We start from the raw sequence: 25,746 nt of genomic DNA, 5'->3' as shown, positions 1-25,746 counted from the left end.
ATTGGAATATCAAAAAACAAAAACAAATTTAAAAATATTAAAAAAACACCACACAGAAGAGTTGCACAAAAAAGTTACAATTTTGCACCAGGCGTCGCTAATCACACTTTTTTTGACTCACCCTGTACATATTTATAGCTTAAATATTTCTAGATTGGATATTTCTCGTTTGAAAATTTCTAGATTAGATGTTTCTAGATTAAATATTTCTAAATTGAATTTTTCTTGATTGAATATTTCTTGATTGAATATTTCTTGATTGAATATTTATAGATAGAATATTTTTAGATTGAATATTTCTCGTTTGGATATTTCTGGATTACATATTTCTAGAATGAATATTTCTAGATAGAAAATGATTTATTCCGGCAGTAGTAGGAGCTCCAGTAACCTTCTTCAGCCCTATTATACACCCGCCAGGTACAGTTTTTATTTTAAATTGGGGTTTCTATCTAAAAGTTACTTGCGAATTTTTGCAGATGGGAAAACAGAGAAATCTTATGATATTAGTGCTAGTGAATTGAGCAAGCAACCTTTAAAAGTGAGTCGGCCGGACATGCAATCGATTCTATTGATGAAGAGTCACTCAAAATTACGACTGCAGTCTCTTTAACTGGAAATTAAGGCTCGAGTCTCTTTAACAGGAGTAAGACTCGAGTCGAGTATATAACAGGATTGAGACATGAGTCGAGTATTTAACAGGATTATGGCTAGAGTCGAGTATTTAACAGGATTGAGACATGAGTCAAGTATTTAATAGGATTACGGCTAGAGTCGAGTATTTAACAGGATTAAGGCTAGAGTCGAGTATTTAACAGGATTAAGGCTAGAGTCGAGTATTTAACAGGATTAAGGCTAGAGTCGAGTATTTAACAGGATTAAGGCTAGAGTCGAGTATTTAACAGGATTAAGGCTAGAGTCGAGTATTTAACAGGATTAAGGCTAGAGTCGAGTATTTAACAGGATTAAGGCTCGAGTCGACCACTTATGAAGAAAGAATTTAGATTTCTTTTGGAACATTTTACTTTTCCCTTTATGCAAATAAGTTTTCTGTACATAAAAGAGATTTTAATTTATAAACGTTTTCCTATCTTTCAATTATGAATAATTAAAATTATTAATTAACAATTAAAGTTTTGACAGCTTACAATTTCAGCTTTAAAATTAGAATGGTTTTAACTCCGTAATGTTGTTTGTTGTTTAATAAGTTAAGAAGTACAGCATCACAAATATCTTATTCGAAAGTAGATTAATAAAAAAATATACAATAGGCAGAACATTTTTGTTGTAAATCTGGAGACCAATTATCGATCTCCATCTTATTCAGCCCTGTAGATTAATTAAATTCTTCTTGCAAAAATTCTTATTTCCCTTTAAACCTTTTTTAGCTCAAAAGAGTAAGAATCCATCATTATTTCACTTGAAAAGTTTACATTTCTGTTATTTTCGGCTTCTGCTTGCTTAAATTCGTAAGATACTTTAAGAGAAACCTTAGTTGAAAATTAACTGTGTTTAAGAAAAACACGAATATTTACAATCTTTATTACCAAGGAAAACCAACTAAAACCAACCAATTCTTCGGTCATAGTACTGCAGACCACTGAAGTCTGACCGAAACTTAGTTCAGGGTGCTGCAGTCACTTAAAATCGTATGAAGTAAAATTACCATCTGGAAAACATGGATCAATTTTATTCGAAATAAGTTACAAATCGGACACGTGATCTATTCGATTGTCTCTTCCGAAGATTTTATTTGTTTAAAAAGTCAATGTTGACAATTAAAAAATATGGGTTCTTATCTACCTTTTTCCTAAAACTGACATTTTTTCTTGCAATAGATCTCAATCAAGCCAGGGATACTCTTCAGACTATAGATTTCCTTTACCCGACCAACAACAGGTGATTTAATTTAAATAATGATAAAAATGATAATAATAATAATAATAATAAAAATAAAGTAAAATAAAAATTAATTTTGTTCAGGAGGTTTTGCCAACTACGTTAATGAGCTCGCTGAATAATCTTGTAAATGAGATCTCTGAAAGATTAGATAACACGACACTTTTAGAGGTCAGTCAATCTGACTTACAATGAAAAATATCTTTGCATATTTATTTTCAACCTCTTTGCATTGCAAAGTTTTTTTCCATTTCTATATTCGGATGTTTGTGTTTATTCGTCTAACAAATAAAAAAAAACATATTTGAGGAAGAAAAACAAACCTTAAAAAATCTTGCCAAGCTTGTTTATTTCACAATTTTTAGTTTTCTTGATTGAAACTTTTCCCAAAACCTTTTTGAAGTTATACAATTCTATTGTAAGCATGGAGAGATGCTTACTTGTCAATAAACTGTAGTCAGCTATAACAGTGGGACAGATGATAAGTCGCCTCATGTTTATCGAGCGATTTATCCATTAAAAGATGCCAGCCCTTTAAACATGTTTTCAAGTCAATAGGCTTGAAATACGGCTTGACACAAGGAAAAAGGAAATAGGATCTGCTTGGGCTTAAACGTCGAACTGAAAGTTAGTTATCACGAAGGGTGGAAGACGGGAGACTAACTTGTCATATGAGGCAAATGAAAGGCGGAGAGTTTTTTTAGAGAGCTCCGGCTTTCCATCATTCATTAGCGTCCTTTTATTTGTTCTTTTTTTACTTGATAATACTTTCCATACTCTTTAGATTTACTTACATCTGTTTCAGGCTTTAGATTTCCTTTATTTCATTCCACTTTTAAACGGTAACACTTATACACTGAATAAGAAGTATTACAACTATATTTATGTTAACAAAAATACAAAAATGGTCCCGTTTTAAGGAAAATTCACGTATAGATTAAATATCTGATTAATAAATTTTATTCAAAATACTAAATCTGGAAAATAATCTATATTTGTAAAAAACGATTCAAGGAAATTTTATCCAAAAAGTTAAAATCCAGATAACAGTCATTGGTTAAATTGCACTGTAAACATAATTTGAACCGACCCTAAACATTGACTGAGCGGTGTAGCCGATTCACAACAAATTGATATCCATGTTTTTGTTTTTGAAAACTGACCATTTTCATGTGTGGTTTCTCTACAAAAGGGATTTGCATTGCGCATTTCATGCTTTGGAAACTGGTGTAATTATCAGAGTTAAACACTTTTCTAGCTATTAAAAAAAAAATCTTCCCTATTTTCTGATAAGTTTAAGGTTTCAAGGGTACCATTTAAATGGTGAATTACTTGAAATAACGATAAGACGACCTTTTTTTAAAGAGTTAACTTTAATCTTATTCTTATCGCTGTTTTCTCAAGATTCTAATAAAAACCGCGAAAATAATTTTATAAAGAATCCGTAAGTTTTTCTTCCTTCCAGTGTACAGTACACAGTAATTTAACAATTATATGGAGATCTTTAAAGCTGTTTCTGCTTATTCTTGGCTATTTATTCATTTTTAAAATTACTGAGATTCAGGTAAAGTAGTATAAAACCTTTAATAAAAATAGTCAAGATGACATTTTGTAAATTGTTTCGATCCTTCGAGGTAATGGGTGAAACTGTAAAAAAAATCTATTCCTAGTAGCACTTAAGATTTTTGTATCTTTAGTGCAAACGAGAGAAGAGATCTTGTTCAATCAGTTCATTTCTGCTTAATCCGAATTCGTTGGCATCTACCAATACTTCACCCACACCATCACCCAGGTCAGTTTACGTATTGGGAGGTGAGAGGTATCAAGTAATAAACAGAGGACTTTTGTTTACAGTTTTCAATAAAAAAAATTGAAACAATTGTATGTCTAGATATGATTTTTCAAAGTAAGGAATGTCATCTGTTAATGCGCTAAAATTATATGTTGGATATTCAATTTGGAAGAAAAATGGTCGCAGGTTAGGCGACATGTTATTTTTGCAAGCATATGGACCCAAAGCGCTGTGTAAATTTTAGCCATTAATAAAAAATAATTCCTTGGAGGCATTTTATAATAAAAAGAGAAAAAGATGAAACACTTATGGTAACCAGGTTTCTGGTTTATATTTTAGTATTAGAATCATGAGCATGTATGAGGAGTAATGGAATCTAGATACATATTTAATACATTCCATTTACAGATTACCGTAAAAACGGTTACTATTTCATGTATACACATGTTAAAGGGGCTGTAAGCATAATGTCAAGTGACCCATCATGTACTTATGGCAATTTAAGATTTTTGTCTTTCTCTTTCATTCTATTTAAGTTACCGAAAAAAATACAGGGCTTCGTCGGTTAAGCCGTTATGTACAAACTTAAACTAACAGACATACAAACAGACCAAACCAGCAAAATATATATATTTTACGATAAAGAAATATGGTTACGTATTTTGATTCCGTTTTATTGAAAATATGATTGCATTTATAAAAATCTTTTTCAATATCAAAATATAACAACAAAATGATTTCAAGATTGAAAAGCTGAGTTTTGCAGAAAAGTTTGTTTGAAATCCGATAAATCTTTTCACCATTTCGAAATCTCATTACAAAAGTATTAAACTCAAATATTGAAAATATAGAAAAAAATATGACATGGTATCCAAATATTTATATATACAGGGAGAGCAAAAAAAACCCGNACTTTAAAATAAGTAGGAATTTTTTTGTTAAACAATAAAGTATCTTTCATATAAGATGCTTTATAAAATTCCCGAAAATTTGATAACTATTGGATCATTATTATACCATCAAAAATGTCAGAAATAAAGAGGAACTAGAATCATATTTTTTTACAAAAAAAAAATTGTTTTTCTTTGTGAAAGCTTCAAATAATATTTTGTCAATGTTTGAGAAACCCTACTGTATTTAATGTTTATATAACCAAGAAGCAATCTGTAATCTGTATTCTGTAAAAAATCAAATTATCTTTTATCAGAATCTGTTTTATTAATTTCTATATTCTATTAAAAAATGAAAAATATTACAATTATATATATATATATATATATATACATATACTACAACAGAAGTTTTATCTATGTTTCAATTAATATATTTCCTGTGACAATATCATTTCTTATAATTAAAAGAAATTTAAGTGGTGAGACAATAATGATAAGTAATGACTAATGGGAGGTTTCTTGAGTTTTTCCCCATGAACCTTTTCGTTTTTTTGACAGCAATTATGGCAAGATTAGGAAGAAATGTTTTTCTAACAGTGTGTTTTTGATTGATTTTATAACCCGCAGAATATTACGTCTACCAGAATTTAAAGTGAATGTTAGTAGCGTTTTAATTGCAGATCCATTTAATTTTTAAATGAGAAAATTCTGTTTGTTTACAAAGGCCTGGACCGATTTACTACGATACCCTTAAAACTTATATCTGAACAATAATGTGGAAGATAATATAATGTTTTTGGATAAAAAGGTGTTTAAAGGGAGTGTTCGCGAAAATTAAAGGGGGTATAGGCTTACGGCGAAAAATAACCGCTTCCGATCGCAACTAATCTTACTTCTATCTATAAGGAGAAAATTGTTAAAGACGTCTCATACCGAATAACGATAGCGTCCATATAAACTCAGAAAGATGCAACTTTCAACTCGGATTGTAAACAAGTAAATTTTATTCCAAACAAATCATTCAGATATTGCAAACAATAGTCATCGATTATTTTTCGACGCATTCGTAAATAGTCGATTTTTCAAAATATTCTTATATTTTTTCATGATCTGAGAGTTACTTTTGAAAACATTTGTCCCTGTTTCGAGGATTTTTGATAATGAAGACGACATTTTCATTTTTTCCAGGAATGTTAAAAATCCATCGTGTGCGAAACATTATTAAAAAAAAGAAAGATCAAAAATATTATGAAATATTAACTAAATACGAGTGTGTCGAAAAATAATTGATGACTATTGGTTGTAATATCTGAACGATTTGTTTGGAATTAAATTGATTATTTTACAATCCGAGTTGAATGTTGCAACTTTCTGAAAAGAAAAAACGAAAAACAAAACGATCGTTTTTAGTTTTGAATAAAAACTATCGTTTTTGAAAAAAAGATTGTTTTTATTTTTCAGAAAACGGTCGTTTTTGAAATTGACCCTTTGCTATCGACCGTTAACGACGACTCTTTGTTAAAGATCTTTAACAAACTTTTAATGAAAAAAAATACATTTGATGGTCGAAATATCCAAGGTCATTACAAACATTCAGGTTATTTGTTTCGCTAAAACAAAACATTTAATACAACATTTTTAACCTTATCTTTCTGAGAAACATGAAATAATTGTTATAAAACTTAGATTCATTAGCGATTTATATAAACTTTCGTGTTTAAAAAGAAACGATTGTTTTTTATTACAAACATTTTTCGGTAAAAATATATCGTAAATCGTTTTTTGAAAGTTCAAAACGAGTGGTTCATTTTCAAAAACGTTAGTTTTTAGAAAAAAAATGAAAAACGAAAAAAAACTATCGTTTTTAAAAATGATTAACAACCCTAGCTCACATATAATTACGTTTCCAGTCCCTTTAACAAAATCAATTTTTATATTTTTATATTTTTATATTTTTATATTTTTATATTTTTATATTTTTATATTTTTATATTTTTATATTTTTATATTTTTATACTTTTATAACCAGATTGTTCTGGGCAGAGTTCAGTCGGATCTACATTTTTCTCCCCTGGGCATGGTCTAAGGTAAAGATTAAATCTGTTTTATTAAGTTTTTGATTAGTTATTTTTTTTATTAGCTTTAGAGTAAACAATATAGTGTGTATATAATATAGCTTGTTCTTAGATTAGAAAATATTATGTTTTAGTATTTGATATTTTATGCTTTTACTTTTGCTTTTACGATAACAGTTTAAAATATCAAAGATTTAAATAAAATGACATCTACGTAGTCCCTTGAACTCAACTTAATGTTTTATTTAGCTCGTCTATGCTATAAGTTTTTTTAAAGTTCTCTAGGAATTGATGAACTTTATTTTCTCCAACTATTTGATAATATAAAAGTTGAGAATGTGCATACATATTCATTTTTTATTAAAATTTTTAGTATAGTTAAATTATCAAATTTAAATTCTATAGTAGTAAGCTTTTAAATACATCTCAAAGTGAGTCCCACGATGAAATAAAGATAGTAATGTCCCAATAAACATGAAAATTAAGTGACGTTTTTTAAAATCGTTTTGTTCCGCACGCCATTATTACGTAAACACATGATATTAGCAGTAATGAGCAGTAACAATCTTTATTTTGATACAATCTTTGTCATTGTTAATTGTCGGAAATCAGTCTTCTCTTAATTCCCAAGTTTATTGAGACACCCTGTACATATAACTTTACTCGCATTTTTAGTTAAACTCGCTGTAATTAACTTTAAAATAAGTGCTTTTGTAAACATGAGATTTTTTATGTTAAAAGTTTTAGCAAAACTTTCCTCTTTACATAACCCTATCCTGGTTGGGCTATTTTTGGTTTAATTTAAAGGTTTGGTTAGGTGGGCCCCAAATATAAAGGTTTGGTTAGGTGGGCCCCAAATATAAAGGTTTGGTTAGGTGGGCCCCAAATATAAAGGTTTGGTTAGGTGGGCCCCAAATATACAGGTTTGGTTAGGTGGGCCCCAAATATAAAGGTTTGGATAGGTGGGCCCAAATATAAAGAGCACCAAATATAAAGGGTTGGTTAGGTGGGCCCAAAGATTCGGCCCTCACATCCAACTTTTAAAGGCTGCATAATTCTTGAAAGTTGGATACCTCTTGTTAGTTATGTTTAAAATATTATAAAAAATTAAAAAAGGAATCAGATTTAAATACAAGGTCAAGGATAGGGTTGATACCTTGAATCTCATGTTTAATAACCCTACATAATATATCCTTAGTCCTGCACCCTCTCCCTGTAGCACACCTAGACCAACTAGATCCAGTCTCAGGTGAGAATACGTTAAAAATCCCTTTAGTAAATGTATTTTAATCTGTACAGTCCCTTTAACACATGTATATTTACTCTGTACAGTCCGTTTAACACATGTATATTTACTGCGTACAGTCCCATGAACACATGTATATTTACTCTGTACAGTCCCTTTAACACATGCATATTTACTCTGTACAGTTCCATGAAAACATGTATTTTTACTCTGTACAGTCCCTTTAACACATGTATATTTACTCTGTATAGTCACTTTAACACATACATATTTACTCTGTGTACAGTCCTTTTAACACATATATATTTACTCTGTGTACAGTCCCTTTAACACATATATTTACTCTGTGTACAGCCCCTTTAACACATATATATTTACTCTGTGTACAGCCCCTTTAACACATATATATTTACTCTGTGTACAGTCCCTTTAACACATATATTTACTCTGTGTACAGCCCCTTTAACATATATATATTTACTCTGAGTAGAGTCCCTTTAACACATATATTTACTCTGGGTACAGTCCCTTTAACGCATATATTTACTCTGTGTACAGTCCCTTTAACACATATATTTACTCTGTGTACAGTCCCTTTAACACATATATTTACTCTGTGTACAGTCCCTTTAACCCATATATATTTACTCTGTACAGTCCCTTTAACGCATATATATTTACTTTGTACAGCCCCTATATATTTACCCTGTACAGTCCCTTTAACGCATGTATATTTACTTTGTACAGTCACTTTTATACCTGCATGGTGTACAGTGTACACTTCTTATAGTCTCATGAATAATTGTTGTCCACTCTGTACAATCATTTTGATAGTTGTTGTGTACATTTGTACATTGTCTTTTAGAGTTGTTGTAAGGGTGTCCCAATAAACATAAGAATTAGTGACGATTTCGATATCGTCTAATTGTTATAAATTAGCATTGTAATACCTAATTGCAAAGGTCATTATATTATTATGTCTGCTAGAGTTTATTTTATGAAAACAGTAAATGGCTGTAAAGATGCGTCTATATAATGTCTCCAAAAAACGAACAGTGAAGACGGACAAGTCCACTCTGTTTGTATACTGTAATTTTCATTGTTTTACTAAGTACAACCGTATGCAGTCAAAACATAAACAAACAAATTGTAAACATAGCAGACGAAAATCTTACGGATTTTCAGTTTTCTCAGTAGGTATCACTATACTAAATCAAAGAATTATTTAAAAAGACTATATCGAATTCGTCTCTGAATTATCCCATGTTTATTGGGACACCATGTACACTCTGTACAGTTCTTTTAATATATTTTGTATATTTGTTGTACACAATTTACAATCCCTTGAAAACATGATTAACATTAGCGCTGTAGAATTCTTTAATACATGTAGTTGTCAACCATTAACATTAAGACCCCCCCCCCATTTTTATGTAATGTCGTCTTCAACTTAAATGCTCCTCTCGGAGACGAGAATCCAAACCAAACAATTTCAGCCCGCTTTTCTTCTTTGTTCTCCGATAACGGAGTATAAACGTTTATCAATTGTGAACCATTTCAAAGTTAAACAAAAACATTTCTATTTAAAGAATTAGTGACTTTCATCAACATTTAATTGTTAATCTTTTCAGAAGTTTTAATGTATAAAAAGCGTCTTCGGACTTTTCGACAGATAACCCCCGAATAGGAAAATAGATCGTAAGAATCTTTTCATTATAAATTTGTAAACCCTGTAATAATTATTTATCATTATTCATTTCATTATTTTTTTAGGAAATAAAGAGTTTTCTGCATTATCGATTTTGATTTGTGGGTTATACCTTGTCTATCTGTTCATCGTCAGAATCTTGTGCCTTAGCGACAACAGTAGTATATATATGTATTTTGTACAGTCCTTTTAATACCTGTTTTATACTGTGTACAACTGCATTCCCAGTTATACCTGTTGTAGACCCTGTACAGTGCATGTGTACGTATCTTTAATATCTGCTCTTCAAAGTACACACAGAGATAGTGATCGTGTAGTTCACGTACTTTGGTGGACGATATGTTGGCCGCTAGATCGCTCATGCTAAATTGTTATCTGATAGATAGATAATTTCTCCGTACAATAGACGACGAATATAGGAGACGTCAAGTTGTAGACCAATGTAGTTTATGGAAGGAACGGCCCCAGTTCAGTCCCTTTCTTGGAAATTTTCTCATTGAAAAATTTCCGTCTTTACCACCATGTTTTTCCATCTCAAATGTAAATGTGTGTTATTTGTCAAATTCCATCCTATTTTTGTTTTTGCAAAAACAAAAGTATCAAGTCTACTAAAATTTATGTAACCAGGGGCGGGTACTGAATTGAAGTCTGGAAGGGGGTGCTAGATTTATTTTTCTTTGCGGGCTAAAATATTTTGATCTAAAAATATCGGATGCGCAAAACGTTTGGAACAAATAAATCTTAAAAATCTTTTTTTTGATTGAAGTAGAATGTAAGTATACAGAACAGTGATAACCAAAAACTGTAGAAATATAAAGACGACATTTAAGCAATACTGAAGTGCATTTGATGTTGTTACAAAGCAAATACTAGTAAGTTACTAATTCACTTATAAGTGAAATGGGTCTGTGTACACTGCACAATTGCTGTGTCTAATGCTTGTTAGACTCTCTGAAGTCCTAACTTGAGTTTGAAAGTCGACTTCCTATTTCAGAGTTTTTTGGCTATCATCTGTTTAAGTAGTTCCATATTGGATTAAGGGAAAGGGAACAGCTTTAGAAAATTTTTAAGTGGTGCTTGTTCAATATACATTATAAACACGGTGACTTTTATTTGTCTCAAACAAAATTTAGCTAAATTAAAGACTAACGCCTGTACGTACTTGAATTGGCAAAATTTAATATTTTTATTTTTAACTCACCTATAGCATTTTTGGAAAACACGTCATAAGTTTTAACAAAAATTAATATTAGTGAAGTCAGCATATAACCTTAAATTAAAAAAATTGCACACTTTGGATATCGAGATCAAGCATTCAAGATTAACAATATCCACAGAACAGTTACTATATCTAGATACATTTCTTACACGGCCATGCGCCCCCTTCAAATATCAACCCTGCTTTCTCTTACACGGCCATGCGCCCCCTTCAAATATCAACCTTCCTTTCTCTTACACGGACATGCCCCCCTTCAAATACCAACCCTTCTTCCTCTTACACGGCCATGCGCCCCATTTAAATATCAACCCTTTTTTCTCTTACACGGCCATGCGCCCCTTCAAATACCAACCCTACTTTCTCTTATACGGCCATGCGCCCCCTTCAAATACCAACCCTCCTTTCTCTTACACGGCCATGCGCCCCCTTCAAATACCAACCCTGCTTTCTCTTGCACTGCCATGCGCCCCCTTCAAATATCAACCCTGCTTTCTCTTACACGGCTATGCGCCCCTTCAAATACCAACCCTTCTTTCTCTTACACGGCCATGCGCCCCCTTCAAATACCAACCCTCCTTTCTCTTACACGGCCATGCGCCCCCTTCAAATACCAAGCCTTCTTTCTCTTACACGGTCATGCGCCCCTTCAAATACCAACCCTGCTTTCTCTTACAACTTTCGACTACAAAGGTTGCTGAAAATAAATTTCATTTATTTGATTGTGTATTTGACAATAATATTAACAAAATTAATTTGACATATTTGAAATAGAATTGAATAATTATCAAATTAAAAATAGATATTCTCAATTGCAATATTGGCAAATAAAAAGAAAGAGAACAACATTTTTTTTTGTATTGTTATTGTTCTGACATGCCAGTGCAACACGATACATTTTGAACTTGTTCCAAATAATTATAGCAGCTGCAAATCAAGTTTAGCGCTATTTTTGCGCAATTACGATTTGAAACCCTATTGAAATAATAAAACCAATCGTAAACTTATTATTTAGTTCTCCCTGTGGCCCTAAAGGCCGCCAACGAAGGGTGCGAAGCATCGCTGGTTCAGAAAGAAAACTTTCAGATCAGGTAAAGGATGTTTTTTGTTTGTTATCATTAAACAAATATTTATTTTAAACTTATAAACATCATATGTAAACCATCTCTAACCTTTATAGTTCCTCATCAAATTTTTGATTACATTTTTGTTTGCTTAACGTGAGTCCAAAGCGCCATTATTTAAAGAATAATAGAGGTAAACAATGACATTTTTTAAATCTTGAAATTTAGAGTTTGTACCACAGAAAATGTATGTAACTTTTATTTAAAGGTTTCAATTACTTTTTAAAAACTAAAGCAAAAAACAAGTGCTAATATGTACACACATTAAAGATCTTAAGGGCTACATAAAAGTATATGTGAATTAGAGCGGTAAAATCGAAGCCCAAGGCGTTGCGACACTTAAAAGTCGACCCTGTCTTAAATATTGATAAGACTACTTATAAGCAGGCTGAATCTAGCTCTATCTATGTATGTATTCTTAGATATTTATATTATATTTGAAATACAAAGGTATATTTGAAATATACTGAAATACAAAGGGAAAATGTTCTCAAAAATGTACCACTTGGATCATAGACGAGAGACATTTTACACCCATCATTTTTAAAAACATTGTGTACCCTGTTTAATATTTTGTTATGTTTAGAATACAGACACAGACGACATTCTTTATTCTCTAGGATTTAATCCAAAGTTATATCAGGTATGTGCATACTTGCTAAACTTACAATTATTTGTATTTCTGGAAATAATAATCTTAGTTTTTTTTTTACGCTGATTTATCCGTAATTGCATTTCTTTTTCGTACATTTGAAGTAAAATCAATGCAAGATTTCGCAGATCTATATGTTTTCATTTGTAAATTTCCAAAAAAGAAAATTTTGAACAAATTTTACTTAATTTATTTTCATTACGTTCAAAACAATTTATCCACGTTCATTGAATACAATCAGACAAACCAAGAACCCTGAAAAAAGGCAAACCAAATAAATGATTAAAGAGTTTTCAGATAGTTTTGAGAAAAGAAAAAGAAAAACTTTATTGTTATTTTCCGATTTGTGGAAATCTTTAGTGAAGAGGTTTCGGTTAAATTTCTTGTTTAAGGGAATTCCATTGTTTTATTAAACTTTTTGAAAATGAGCAAAGGCAGACTATTTAGTCCCTATTCTATCGAAATTAAAGTACAAATATGAAAATGAGCAAAGGCAGACTATTTAGTCCCTATTCTATCGAAATTAAAGTACAAATATGAAAATGAGCAAAGGCAGACTATTTAGTCCCTATTCTATCGAAATTAAAGTACAAATATGAAAATGAGCAAAGGCAGACTATTTAGTCCCTATTCTATCGAAATTAAAGTACAAATATGAAAATCATCAATTAAAATCTCTTCTCTTGGCTGGAAATATTTCTTCTTCTTCTACCGATTAGAAAAAGATAGGGATTCCAAAGATTCATGAGATTTTAAGCGAAAATATATAAAACATATAAATAATAAAATAATAAAGATAACATTTTCAATGAATGAATTATCGAAAATTCGCTGAAATGATTTAAAATTTCGATATCCTAGTTATTGAATTTTTGTTGGTCGAAAAATGTTACATGATGAATTTATAGAAAAAGTTGTCCATCATTGATAAGCAAAGTGAAAAGCAAAACGAAATTATTGATCCGTGAGAAAACATTAATATTTTAACCGGATAAATTTGATTTTAAAATAAAAACTATAGATGTTATGAGGTCACAAAGTCGGACCAGTAATGTCTGTTCTGTCTTGTTCACTGTGAAATTATAAATACAGAATTACTTTTTGTTTAATTTTGAAATTGATATCCCCCCCCCCCCCTCCCCTCTCCCTTCGCCTATAATTCTATCTTTTCTCAGAGCAAATAGTTTTAATTTAAGTTTTCCTAATTTGAGCTTTATTTAATTAGTCCACGAATTATCCACTTAATTTGATAATTAGAAATAAACCACTGCATTCTCGTGATATTAAACAGCTAGCTAACTACACAAATGTATCACAGGGACTAAAGACGTAATTTCTTGGTGACCTTTCATTTCAGAGGGAGAAAGTTCCAAACCGTGATTTATTATCTTTTTGTGCAAAGTTTTCTTTTTTAATTGTTTATATTATAGTCAATTTAAGTCGCGAAGAAAAAAAACATTCTTATTTTCTCAAGAAATATTCCTTGGTTCAACCGAATTCTGGCCACAATCAAAGTTTGTTGCATCTCGGTCAAGGGGTTCAATGATTTATATGTAGATATATGTAAAGGGAATAAATAAAAGTTCATTTTATGCTACTAACAAAAACATTATTTATAAAATAATTATAATTTCTTTTGTGAATCTAAGATGCTCATTTTTCATGCAAAATTGTAGAAAATGGCACAATAAATAGTCTGTTAGAGATCGACCCGAAAGTTAAGAAAGATGAAAAGTAGATGTAAAAAGAAATATTTGTGAAGTTGTATTTGTTCTTGTTCCCTTGGGAGAGTAATCAGTGTCCGGTCGGAAATAAACATTACTTTTTAGTATACGTGTAACATTGAGTTCAATTTGGCAGCCGAGAAAACCCAAGCTGACAAAAACAGCTGTGATACTCGTGCATCGATTCTACAACTGGTTCAACTTTGAAGTGTTGCAACGCATTAACCTTTGGTTAGACCTTACAAACTTACTTTAACATTATTGTAGCCCTAAACATGTACATTTTAGGGCTATGTTTTAAGCTTTTGCTTAAAAGAAGTAATTGACAAAATTCTGATCGATTTAGATCAACTGTAAAACTAAGGGAGCTCAAGCAGAGTATATAAATAGAACCATGTAACACTAACATTTTGTCTAAACTTTCCGAAAGCTTTAAGAAATTACAAGAACTTCCTTCGAAATTACGATCTGAAAATCAGAAACTGTGAGATATCCTTCATGCTAGACACAAAATGCTCGCCATTTTGAATTGCTTGAGGTGTACATTAGTACAAGCGAAAAGGAAGGCCTCCATGACTTTATAACACAGAGTAGAAATTAAACAGAGTGAAATTTTCTCAAAAACCGCCAGTTTGTTAATCTACTGTTATATATTGCAGACATATGTCTATAAACTTCATGTGGAGGCACTCTCTTTTCTACTTTATTCTTTTAGACTGCCATTCACCGTGATGAATAAAGCTGATTCAGCTTACAGATAATTGAGATAGAACACGTCTGGTATTTTTATACATCAGACAAAAATGTTCATTAAGAAAAAAGGTTTCTTTTAATATATATTTTGATCTTTGTGTAGTAACTGCTGTACTCTTAAAACTTCGTCCCAAACTGTATCAGTCCAGGTCCAACCCGTCCACTATCAAGGTCAACCAGGACACAATCCACCAGGCTACAATCCCATGAACAATCAACGCCACTATCACTGGGCGCCATCTTGGTAGCTATCAAGCTATGACTCAGGCTCGAAATGCCACACAGGGACACACTCATAGCTATTAAACAAGCTTTTACTTTGGCTCTAAATTCCACACAGGGACACAAGCGTAGCTATCAAACAAGCAATATATCGATCTCAAATGATTGGGGACGATCCAGTGCTCTAAATGTCACACAGGGACACGTAAGTGTAGCTATCAAACAAGTTATATATCAATCCCAAATTAAAGGGACAAGCCAGTACTCTAAATGCCACACAGGGACACAAGCCTAACTATCAAGTAAGCTATATATCGATCCCAAATTAAAAGGGGCGATCCTCAACCTGTTTGTTAGAACAGGGAATGATTACTCTCATGCAGTAAACTGTATTGAGTCATTATTCTATATCAACTAACTTTATTTAGATATCTTATATTACAAGTTAACGTAAATTGACGTAACTACAATTCTTATGTTGTTATCTATATCACATGATTAAGACAATCATGTTTCATATTTACTGCACAATTAAAGTTTGATGTACATATTCAAGGTTGTAATGCAAGGAAAGTTATTTCAGAGGTGTACTCATCTTTTGTACTGTAGTGTACTGTCTCTGGGCAGTAATGTAAACACAAGACAGACGTTGAAGCCTGACATGGGATCCATCTTTCACAAAAAATCAATGAAATATTCTAGTCAAAGGAAACTATTATGTGAATTATCAAAATTATCAGAATTTAATGCTTTTAACCCCCTGAGTTACTAAACAAACAATGATGCATCTATTATTGTTTACAAATTCCGCCCAGAAAGAATGGGTTTCAATATGTACACAGATGTGTACGCAACTGCAATTAACTTTCTTTGCATTACATCCTTGTACATATTTATATGATTAGCGAGGATAGATAATGTAGCTAACCTCCCTCCACACATGTTTACAGCGCAGTTTAAGTTGAATATACATATTTAAAGAATTAACATGGATAATCACAATGCATATTTTAATCATATTACTAGGTTATGTTTAATTTATCTAGGTATGTTCAGGTTAAGTATGGGGATTGCTGTATTTGTTACAGAATAGATAGTTAATAATGTACAACCTACTGCAGGTTTACAGAATATCATGTGACACAATATTTATTACATAAATGCTAGAAAGACTCTTGGAGGGTTAGCTGAAAAAGGAACACAGAAGTATAAACCATGATAGGTATACAAGCCACAATGATACTGGTTTTTACTGGGCCAGCTATGAGGACTGGACTACTGTGGAGGATTCCACCTGATGCATGGAGCTTTTGCATAAGCGCAGCGGTGCAGTTATGGGTTTCCGCTTAGTTGGAAAGACTTTAACATGAAGGAAAGCAGAGATCTTCTACTAAAATCCTTCATACCCTTCCTCCTCCAAACTTCCTTATCTCTGTCCTACCTCCTCCACAACTTGATGTCACAAGATAAAAGGAATGAGAAACAAGAAGGAAAAAAGAAAAAAGTAAATTAAACAGGAAAATGGAAAAGGAACTCTCCGATGATAAGCTTTACACTATCAATTTATTGTGTTAGCAAATTAAGACATTGGAGACAGGACTGGGAAAAATGTCAAAATATTTACATCTGCTAGCATTTAACTATTTAAAGAATATTTTAAAAAATTTTAAATTTAAAAATAAATATGTAAAAAAATATGCTAGAAAGCAATATGATTTTAAAGCAAATCCTGTAAAATATAGCTTTGTAAAATGATATTGGTTTAGACTAATACAAGGTTACCATATATAAAGGATTAGACTATAATGACTACAAAAAACTCCTTACATACGACGATTTTGAGATTTAATTATTCTTTATATTATTTTTTTATATCAATTATTCAACCAGCTTAAATATAGTATATGTGATAGGTTACCAATAATTTTCCAAATAAAAAGTTAGTTTTTGCTTGCAGGGAAATGTAGGACTTCTGTAAAATCTCTCTCATCCATTGTGCGTAATTGATTCTCATTATCTCTATTATCTCTTTGTATTTAATTCTCAAAATTTGTGTTTACTCAATACTGATACTGATAATGATAGCTACTTAAAGTCATAACTGCTGAACCGATTAAGTTTCAATTTTTAGTGGACTTCGTATGATTCCAGGAAAATTCACATATCATGGGGGACATTGTAATTTTTACAGTAAGAACCATATACAACTCAGGAATATGAAGACGACTTTTTTACCCAAGTTTTAACTCTAAATATTCTAATGAACATGAGACACGACAATTGTGCAGTGAAAAAGGCCAATTTCAATAAATAGCTAGCATAACTATTTGCTTAGTAACAGCATCAAATACTCATAATATTACATAATTTTTGCTTCAAAGTCTTCATTCTATTCCGTACAGTTTTCTGGTTCTCCCTGTAGTTAAATAAAATCAATACAGTTTTATCTGTATAGAAGAACCCGGAGGAACAAGAGGAAAAGTTTCCAGAAAATCATTTGGGAAGGATATTCTATAATCTCAGGTACAGTTCAGTCCTTGCAGGTCTTGATATATAAGCATTTACTATTATCATGGCCAATAGTGTAAAAGTACAGTAATTTACTGTAGTACTGGCAATGTAGTTTACTCGTACAGTACACATATGCCTGGTCCGGCCAGATGTCTAGAATAAGTCTGGTACCTTCTAATAGTCTAATCGTATAGTCTATGCCCAGTACTGGCCAGTAGTCTAATCTTACATGTTTAAGCCTGGTACCGTCTAGTAGTCTAATCGTACAGTATATGACTGGTACTGGCCAGTAGTCTAATTGTACAGTCTATGCCTGGTACTGATCAGTCTAGTGTAATCATACATGTATAAGCCTGGTACTGTCCAGTAGTCTAATCTTACATATATTAGCCTGGTACCGTCCAGTAGTCTAATTGTACAGTATATGCCTGGTACTGGCCAGTAGTATAATCTTACATATATTAGCCTGGTACTGTCCAGTAGTCTAATTGTACAGTATATGCCTGGTTAATCTTACATATATTAGCCTGGTACCGTCCAGTAGTCTAATTGTACAGTATATGCCTGGTACTGGCCAGTAGTATAATCTTACATGTATAAGCCTTTTACCGTCCAGTAGTCTAATCGTACAGTATATGCCTGGTACTGGCCAATAGTCTAATCTTGCATGTATAAGCCTGGTACCGTCCAGTAGTCTAATTGTACAGTCTATGCCTGGTACTGGCCAGTAGTCTAATTGTACAGCATATGCCTGGTACTGGCCAGTAGTATAATCTTACATGCATAAGCCTGGTACCGTCCAGTAGTCTAATCATACAGTATATGCCTGGTACATGGCCAGTAGTCTAATCTTACATGTGTAAGCCTGGTACTGTCCAGTAGTCTAATTGTACAGTATATGCCTGGTACTGGCCAGTAGTCTAATTGTACAGTATATGCCTGGTACATGGCCAGTAGTCCAATCTTGCATGTATAAGCCTGGTACCGTCCAGTAGTCTAATTGTACAGTATATGCCTGGTACATGGCCAGTAGTATAATCTTACATATTTAAGCCTGGTACCTTCCAGTAGTCTAATTGTACAGTATATACCTGGTACTGGCGAGTAGTCTAATCTTACATGTTTAAGCCCGGTACCTTTTTCTGTTTTCTGTTTTCTGTTTTCTGTTTTCTGTTTTCTGTTATTTTTTATTTCTGTTTTCAGTTATCTTTAATTTTATTCTCTGTTTTCTGCTTTATCTGATATCTTTTGTTATAGTTATGAGGTGGACAAGGAGACCCTATCTGTCAGGAATTGTTATTTTACAAAATACAATTTTTATTTCGCCAAAGAAGTAACGGCTGGCCAATTTCCGTATTTTTGCAATTGCTTGTTCCACGTCCATTCCATGTTCGTTCCACGTTAATTCCATGATGTTCGTTCCACGTTCTTTCCATGTTCGTTCCACGTTAATTCCATGATGTTCGTTCCACGTTCTTTCCATGCTCGTTCCAAGTTCATTGCATTTTTGTTCCACATTCATTCCATGTTCGTTCCACGTTCATTCCATGTTAGTTCCAGGTTCTTTCCATGTTTGTTCCAGGTTCTTTCCATGTTTTTTCTGCATTCATTCTATGTTTGTTCCACATTCATTTCATGTTTGTTCCATGTTCTTTTCATGTTTGTTCCATGTTCTTTCCATGTTTGTTCCATGTTCTTTCCATGTTTGGTCCACGTTCTTTCAAGATTGTTCCACTTTCATTCTATGCATGTTCCGCGTTTATTCCATGTTTGTTCCATGTTACTTCCATGTCCGTTCCACGTTCATTCTATATATTTGTTCCACGTTCATTCCATGTTTGTTCCACGTTATTTTCATGTTCGTTCCATATTCATTCAATGTTGGTTCCACGTTCATTCTATGTTTGCTTCACGTTTGTTTGCACATGGGCTTTTAGTTGGATAGTTCAAACTTCATTCATACCTTTCCAAAACGATTGTCATTGAAATATACCGTTGGCTAATGTGTAGGTCAATTAAGTTAATTTAAAATTAACGATAATTGATCGTATACATACAAGGTATCGCAATAAACATGGGAATTAAATGACGACTTCTATATCACTTCTGTTCCATGCAGGAATATTTTGCAGTATCAAAGTTAAAGTTTTTACTCCTAAAACTTTAGATTTCCAAAATGTTGTCTAACATTTTTAAAAACCTTCAAAATTGACGGAGATATTAGGAAAATATTTCTCCAGATTCCAGTTTATTAAAACCCAACTAAAGTGTTCAAATGTTTAATATCTCCGTCAATTTTAAGGATACAAAGAAGGTAGACCTAATTAGACTTAGGTAGACCTAATTTTGGAAAGCTCATTAGACTTTCAATCTTAGTTTTGATGCACTTTATGTCATTTATTAATTATCGGAAAACAACGACGATATTCAAGTCGTCTCTCAAGTCCCATGTTTAGTGGGACACCCTGTACATATATGCAATAGCTACTGATCACTTAAATTTTATTTAGTTAATGGTTGTTGGGGTTTGGGTTACTCTGAAAAAAAAAATATTATGAAAAAATTTGGAAAAAATTGGAAGTTCAATAGTTTTGAACGAGTTTTTGGTCGTTAACATCTAAACACTGTTAGATTCTCGTTTGTTAATTTATAATTTAGTGGGACACCCTGTACATATTTGCTATAGCTACTAATGACTTAAATTTTATTTAGTTAATGGTTGTTGGGGTTGGGGGTTACTCTGAAAAAAAAATTTTATGAAAAAGTTTGGACAAAAATTGGAAATTTAATTGTTTTGAACTGGTTTTTGGTCGTTGACATCTAAAAACTGTTATTTTCTCGTTCGTTAATTTATGAACGTTTCAGTATCTCAAAGAGACGTTCTAACCGCGTTCGTTAATTTTGCTGTTAACGAGGAATCCATATCGCTAATTAAAACCAATAAAACGTTCCCCGATAATGCCGCCGAGCTCTACCTTATACACTTTAGCATAATTCATAGTTTTAAATATGAAATAAAAAGATTATCAAACTAGAGTAATCAGTTTTCTCCCTCGTGAAATATTAAAAAGAAAACTAGTTTGAATTATGATTTTTTTTCTTCTTCCTCCAGTTTACAGGATCACAAAACTGGATGATCCAATAATATCAATTTTGAACAAAAACTTTTTGTGAAAATACAACTTTGTTCAGAATTATCAATATCAAGAATCTTCCAAACAATCCTAAAGAGGTAAAATCTTTCACTTAAAGGGACTATGCACGAAATTTTACAGAAGCATTAAATTAAATTGAGTTGGATGAGTTTCAAGGATACCTTTGTGAATTGGATATTTCCCCCTGAAATACTTATTTCCTGATGTCTTAGAAACCTGATGGTGTAAACCTTTGATATTTCAAACTTTGATTAAATGGTAGAAGAATTCATAAATACCGAAGGACTAAAATTATAGCATTAAAATTTGACCGATTTAGAGAAACCTGACATTTTATATCTTCATCTTTGAACAATAAAAAAATTGCTTGGAAGAAGCAGTTTTTCACTCCCCCTTCTTTTCAGATCATTTTCCATCAGCGCTAGCCCCCCCCCCTTTACCTTCTCTTAAAAATTATTTTAAACTCTTGGTAGTGAACAGTTATATAACAGTACAAATAATAGAAAATATAAAATTTTAAAAATATTGAAAAATATACAAAATAAAAATATTTTTTTATTTTAGCTTAAAGGGACTGTAAGCGTCATTTATAACGGTACCCTTGAAACCTTTATCTGATCAAAAATATGGAGAATATTGTTGTTTTTCTAGGGTTAAAAGTGTTTCAATTACGTTGTTAAAATAGCGTAAGAAAACGTATGTACTTTGTATTTAAGATACATAATTCAATAAAAAATATTTGATAGCAAATACGAAAAATCTGCATTTAATAGTTGAACATGGGTTTTAAAGTTAAGACTCACTATACTTTTAACCATTACCTCTATAGTTAGTGAGTAAGTCTAACAGTCGTCTTCGTATTCCACTGTGTTATGGGTTCCCCAAATAAACTTTAAGTTTATAGAACACTGAATCGAACGTATTCATTCTTGTAAAAGTATACGTTTTTCCTCTCCTTAATTTGCGCGTACAATTCAGTTCGTTTGTTGCTAAAGTTCTAGATTGTCAAGTCTTATTCTGTCTGAGTAACCCTGTATATCATTATTATTATATTTTTAATTAAAGAATCAATCTATTCTATAGAGACTTATTTATAGGTTTCATTGTTCTTTAATTGTCATTCTTTCATTTATTTTTACTTTTGTGTAGATCTTATTAAAGGGACTGTTCACCCTTTTTAATTACCTTTAGGAATTGATATTAACTCAACTAGGTTTTTTTAGCCCAAAAATAACAAAAGTGATGTTTTGAGATGAAGTTGCGGAAATTAAAAAAAAAATACAAATTCATTGCGAAAGGAACTGTTAAGGAAAAATGAAAGGGGGTATATACTGAAACCTGAGAATCTCAGGAGCTAAACAATATCTGTAAGACATCTATCTGATGTTCCCGTCTCTAGAAATTGAAATAAAATTGTGTCAAAGGAATTGAGTTTTTGCCACAAACTCTGATTTTCTAATTTCAATATCGTTGCAACCCAATGTCGTAGATAATTAATATTTTAAACTATGAATGCTATTAGATCAAATAATGTAAGTTTGAAATATCAAAAGTTTACATCATAAGGTTGCAAAGATATAGGTTTTACAAAAACTGAATTTTTGGCAAAGACTCAATTCCTTTAATCGAAAATTCATTCATTCAGGAACATCAGATAAATGTATTACATGTATCGTTCAACGCCTGAGGTTCTCAAGTTTTATTCTATACCCCCTTTCAATTTTCCTTTACAGTCCCTTTAAGGTAAAATAACCAAGGGTATAGGCTAACGCCTAGACATTTTAGGAGTATGGTCGCAAACTAAAAATATTTCTATCAACTGCTGTCCCTGTTTCAAGAAATTGATGTAATAAAACTTTGTCTGAATAATTACGAAAACTTTAATATAAGTGACATGCTATTTAAATCAAAGTTTAAATGTAATAAATATCTGGTAACACAATATTCTGTAAACCTGTAGTACGTTGAAAATTATTATAGTCATAGTTATATAGTATTTATTTTCGAGCACAAAATACAAAATAATAATGTATGATGGTTCAGCTCAAGATAAAACACGAAAGAAAATTTATTATGAGCCAGTTGAAAATATGATGTTTGATAATTCTGTTCTGATTGGTATTTGGTTAAACAGACTATTCTTATTGAAATCTCAACTGAATATACATTCATTGTGGATTTACAAGTAAATACTTAGTCAGCACTCAAATAATCAAAACATTTTTAGGAATGCATTAATTGAACTTATAAATACATATAGATTCAGCAAAAGTAATAATGTATTCTTGTTGACTGTAGTAGACTTTGACATCCACCATTAGCAAAGGGTGTGAACCCATTCTTGTTGACTGTAGTAGACTTTGACATCTACCATAAGCAAAGGGTGTGAACCCATTCTTGTTGACTGTAGTAGACTTTGACATCTACCATTAGCAAAGGGTGTGAACCCATTCTAGTTGACTGTATAAAGGTTATATAAGGCTTGCGGCCCTAGTCCTAAATATATTCTGTAAGCATTTTGCATGCTCTCTCTCAGAGAGAGGAGGTGTTGACACCTCAACTGCTTTCTACAACTACTATTTCTGCTATTAACTATCTATGTTTGTAAACCCATTATTCATTTGAACTGCGCTTCAAATTAATTCGTAGGATGATTAGCTGAATCATGTGATATATAGTGACATATAACTGTTCTGTAAAACGTTACATAATTGCCTTAATTGTGTGATACAAATAATGACATGATTACGGCTTTCAACTTTGACTTGTAACATATAAACTTCAAATACATCAGTTAATAAAGAGACTCTGCTTTAATTATAGTGTTGAAAATAATTTGAATCCTTGTTGAAATACACGAGATCTTGCCTATAGAATTTGGCAAAGATCGATTAAGAGCTTGTTTGATAGCTATGCTTGTGTCTCTGTGTGACATTCAGAGCTTGAGTAATAGCTTGATTGATAGCTAGGCTTGTGTCTCTGTGAGGCATTTAGAGCTCGATTAATAGCTTGATTGATAGCCACGGTTGTGTACCTGTTTGACATTTAGATTTCGATTAATAACTTGTTTAATAGCTACGCTTGTGTCCCTGTGTGGCATTTAGAGCTCGATTAATAGCTAGTGTCAGTATTGACACCGATAGCTAAATAGATTGCGCCTAGTGGTAGTGGCATTGATAGTTTACGGATTGTAGGAGTGTAAATCGTGTCCTGTTTGACTTTGATAGCGGACGGGTTGTATCTGGACTGATACATTTTGGGACGAAGTTTTAAGAGTATAGCATTTACTACGTAAAAAGAAAAATTTCAGCAAAAACGGAACAAATCTGACAATTTTAAAATCTAAAAATCCAAATGAAATCCTTGAAATATCAAGAGCAGAGACACCTAGAGACCAAAGATATCGCCCAAAGGAAACCTAAACATGAAAAATGATAGCATTGTAATAGGAGCGTGCCGCAATTTTGGTATTTACTGAATAGTATCTGCTTAAAATTTTATTCAAATACCATGTCACTTGTATTTTCGTATGTTCAGGTATAATTAGGTTAAGATAGACAACAACGTTTTATTCTATATGGTGCAACAGATTTGAAACATAAAAAGTTTTTTGCTTCATATTTTTTGATATCAAACCTCTTAAATAAAAATCTTCTCTTCAAAGCTCTAAACGTCTTGTTATTTATGCTTTGCTATAGTATGTTCTGAACTAAATAAATTCCGAAAATTGATTAGTTTATAAAACTTTAAAAAAACCTTTCATTTGATCCAAAACTTCTCTAATTTGTTCTGAAAAAAAACTTGATAACACAACAAACACATTCCAGAAGAAGAAATTATAGCACAATGAATTATTTTTCCATTAGGTGAAATCAGGAATATATTATATTGTATAAAGGAAAAACACCATCATCCTCAAAAGTTTTGTTGACATAAAGTTTACTGCAGTTTCTGGGAAAAAAAACTGTTTAGACTTAGTTAAAGTCCTTCTAGAATTGCCATTAAATTAAAACGTCAAATGATTATCTTTTAAGCATTTACTGATATTCTAATCAAGCCACCATTTTTTCTTTGTAATCATAAAATTAAAATTTTAGAAAATTTTCTTGTTTAAATATATATATGGATTTTCAAACCAATTATAAAATTAACAATTTTTGGGATTTTTTTCAATTTTAACCGGCCATAAACCTCCCCTGCTTTGACGTTCAGTGGATACAAAAAAACAAACAAACACCAAAACAAACAAAAAATCTAAACATATATGTACTTTCCTGGTGTATACTCTTTGTGTACATATTTATAGCATTTATTTATATTTTCTTTTACCAAAAGAAATGTAAAACTGTTCATTTTCATGATATATTTTTAGTTCGGTAAAATCTACAAGAGTTATCTAGCTGTCTGCTTACTTCCAGACGAGCGAAGCGAGAGAAAAGTTTACCAAGCAGTTGATAATTTCAGGTAATATAAATCTAGTTTACCGGAGACAGTTTATAATTTCAGGTAATATATATCGACAAGTTTACCAGACAGTTTATAACTTTAGGTAATATATCTACCAGTTTAACAGACAGTTGATAATTTTAGGTAATATATCAACCAGTTTACCAGAAAGTTGATAACTTTTGGTAATAAATATATCAGTTTTATACCAGACAGTTGATAACTTTTGGTAATTTATCTACCAGTTTACAAGCTGTAGATAATTTCATTTGATATGTCAAACAGCTTACCAGACAGTTGATAAATTTAGGTAACTAGCCTTAGAGGGCG

The 25,746-nt window shown here is 31.7% G+C and overlaps 1 protein-coding gene across 1 annotated transcript; it reads left to right on the top strand.

Annotated features, from left to right (window-relative positions):
* Positions 1 to 332: 332 nt before the first annotated feature.
* On the top strand, positions 333 to 25,434 carry LOC111716722 (uncharacterized; the record flags this gene model as incomplete). The annotated part of the gene is made up of 12 exons (XM_023492197.1): positions 333 to 420; positions 1,839 to 1,899; positions 1,984 to 2,070; positions 3,597 to 3,711; positions 6,614 to 6,671; positions 7,858 to 7,908; positions 11,845 to 11,920; positions 12,540 to 12,596; positions 17,760 to 17,827; positions 19,073 to 19,105; positions 21,008 to 21,047; positions 25,343 to 25,434. Coding segments are annotated over exons 1-12 (803 nt in total), but the record flags the coding sequence as incomplete, so codon positions are not given.
* Positions 25,435 to 25,746: the final 312 nt, after the last annotated feature.

Source organism: Eurytemora carolleeae, unplaced genomic scaffold (genome assembly GCF_000591075.1).
Source record: "Eurytemora carolleeae unplaced genomic scaffold, Eaff_2.0 scaffold2174, whole genome shotgun sequence".
In the NCBI taxonomy this organism is placed as follows: domain Eukaryota; kingdom Metazoa; phylum Arthropoda; class Copepoda; order Calanoida; family Temoridae; genus Eurytemora; species Eurytemora carolleeae.
Note: the sequence above shows the minus strand (reverse complement) of the source record. Positions and strands in the feature narration are given on the sequence as shown.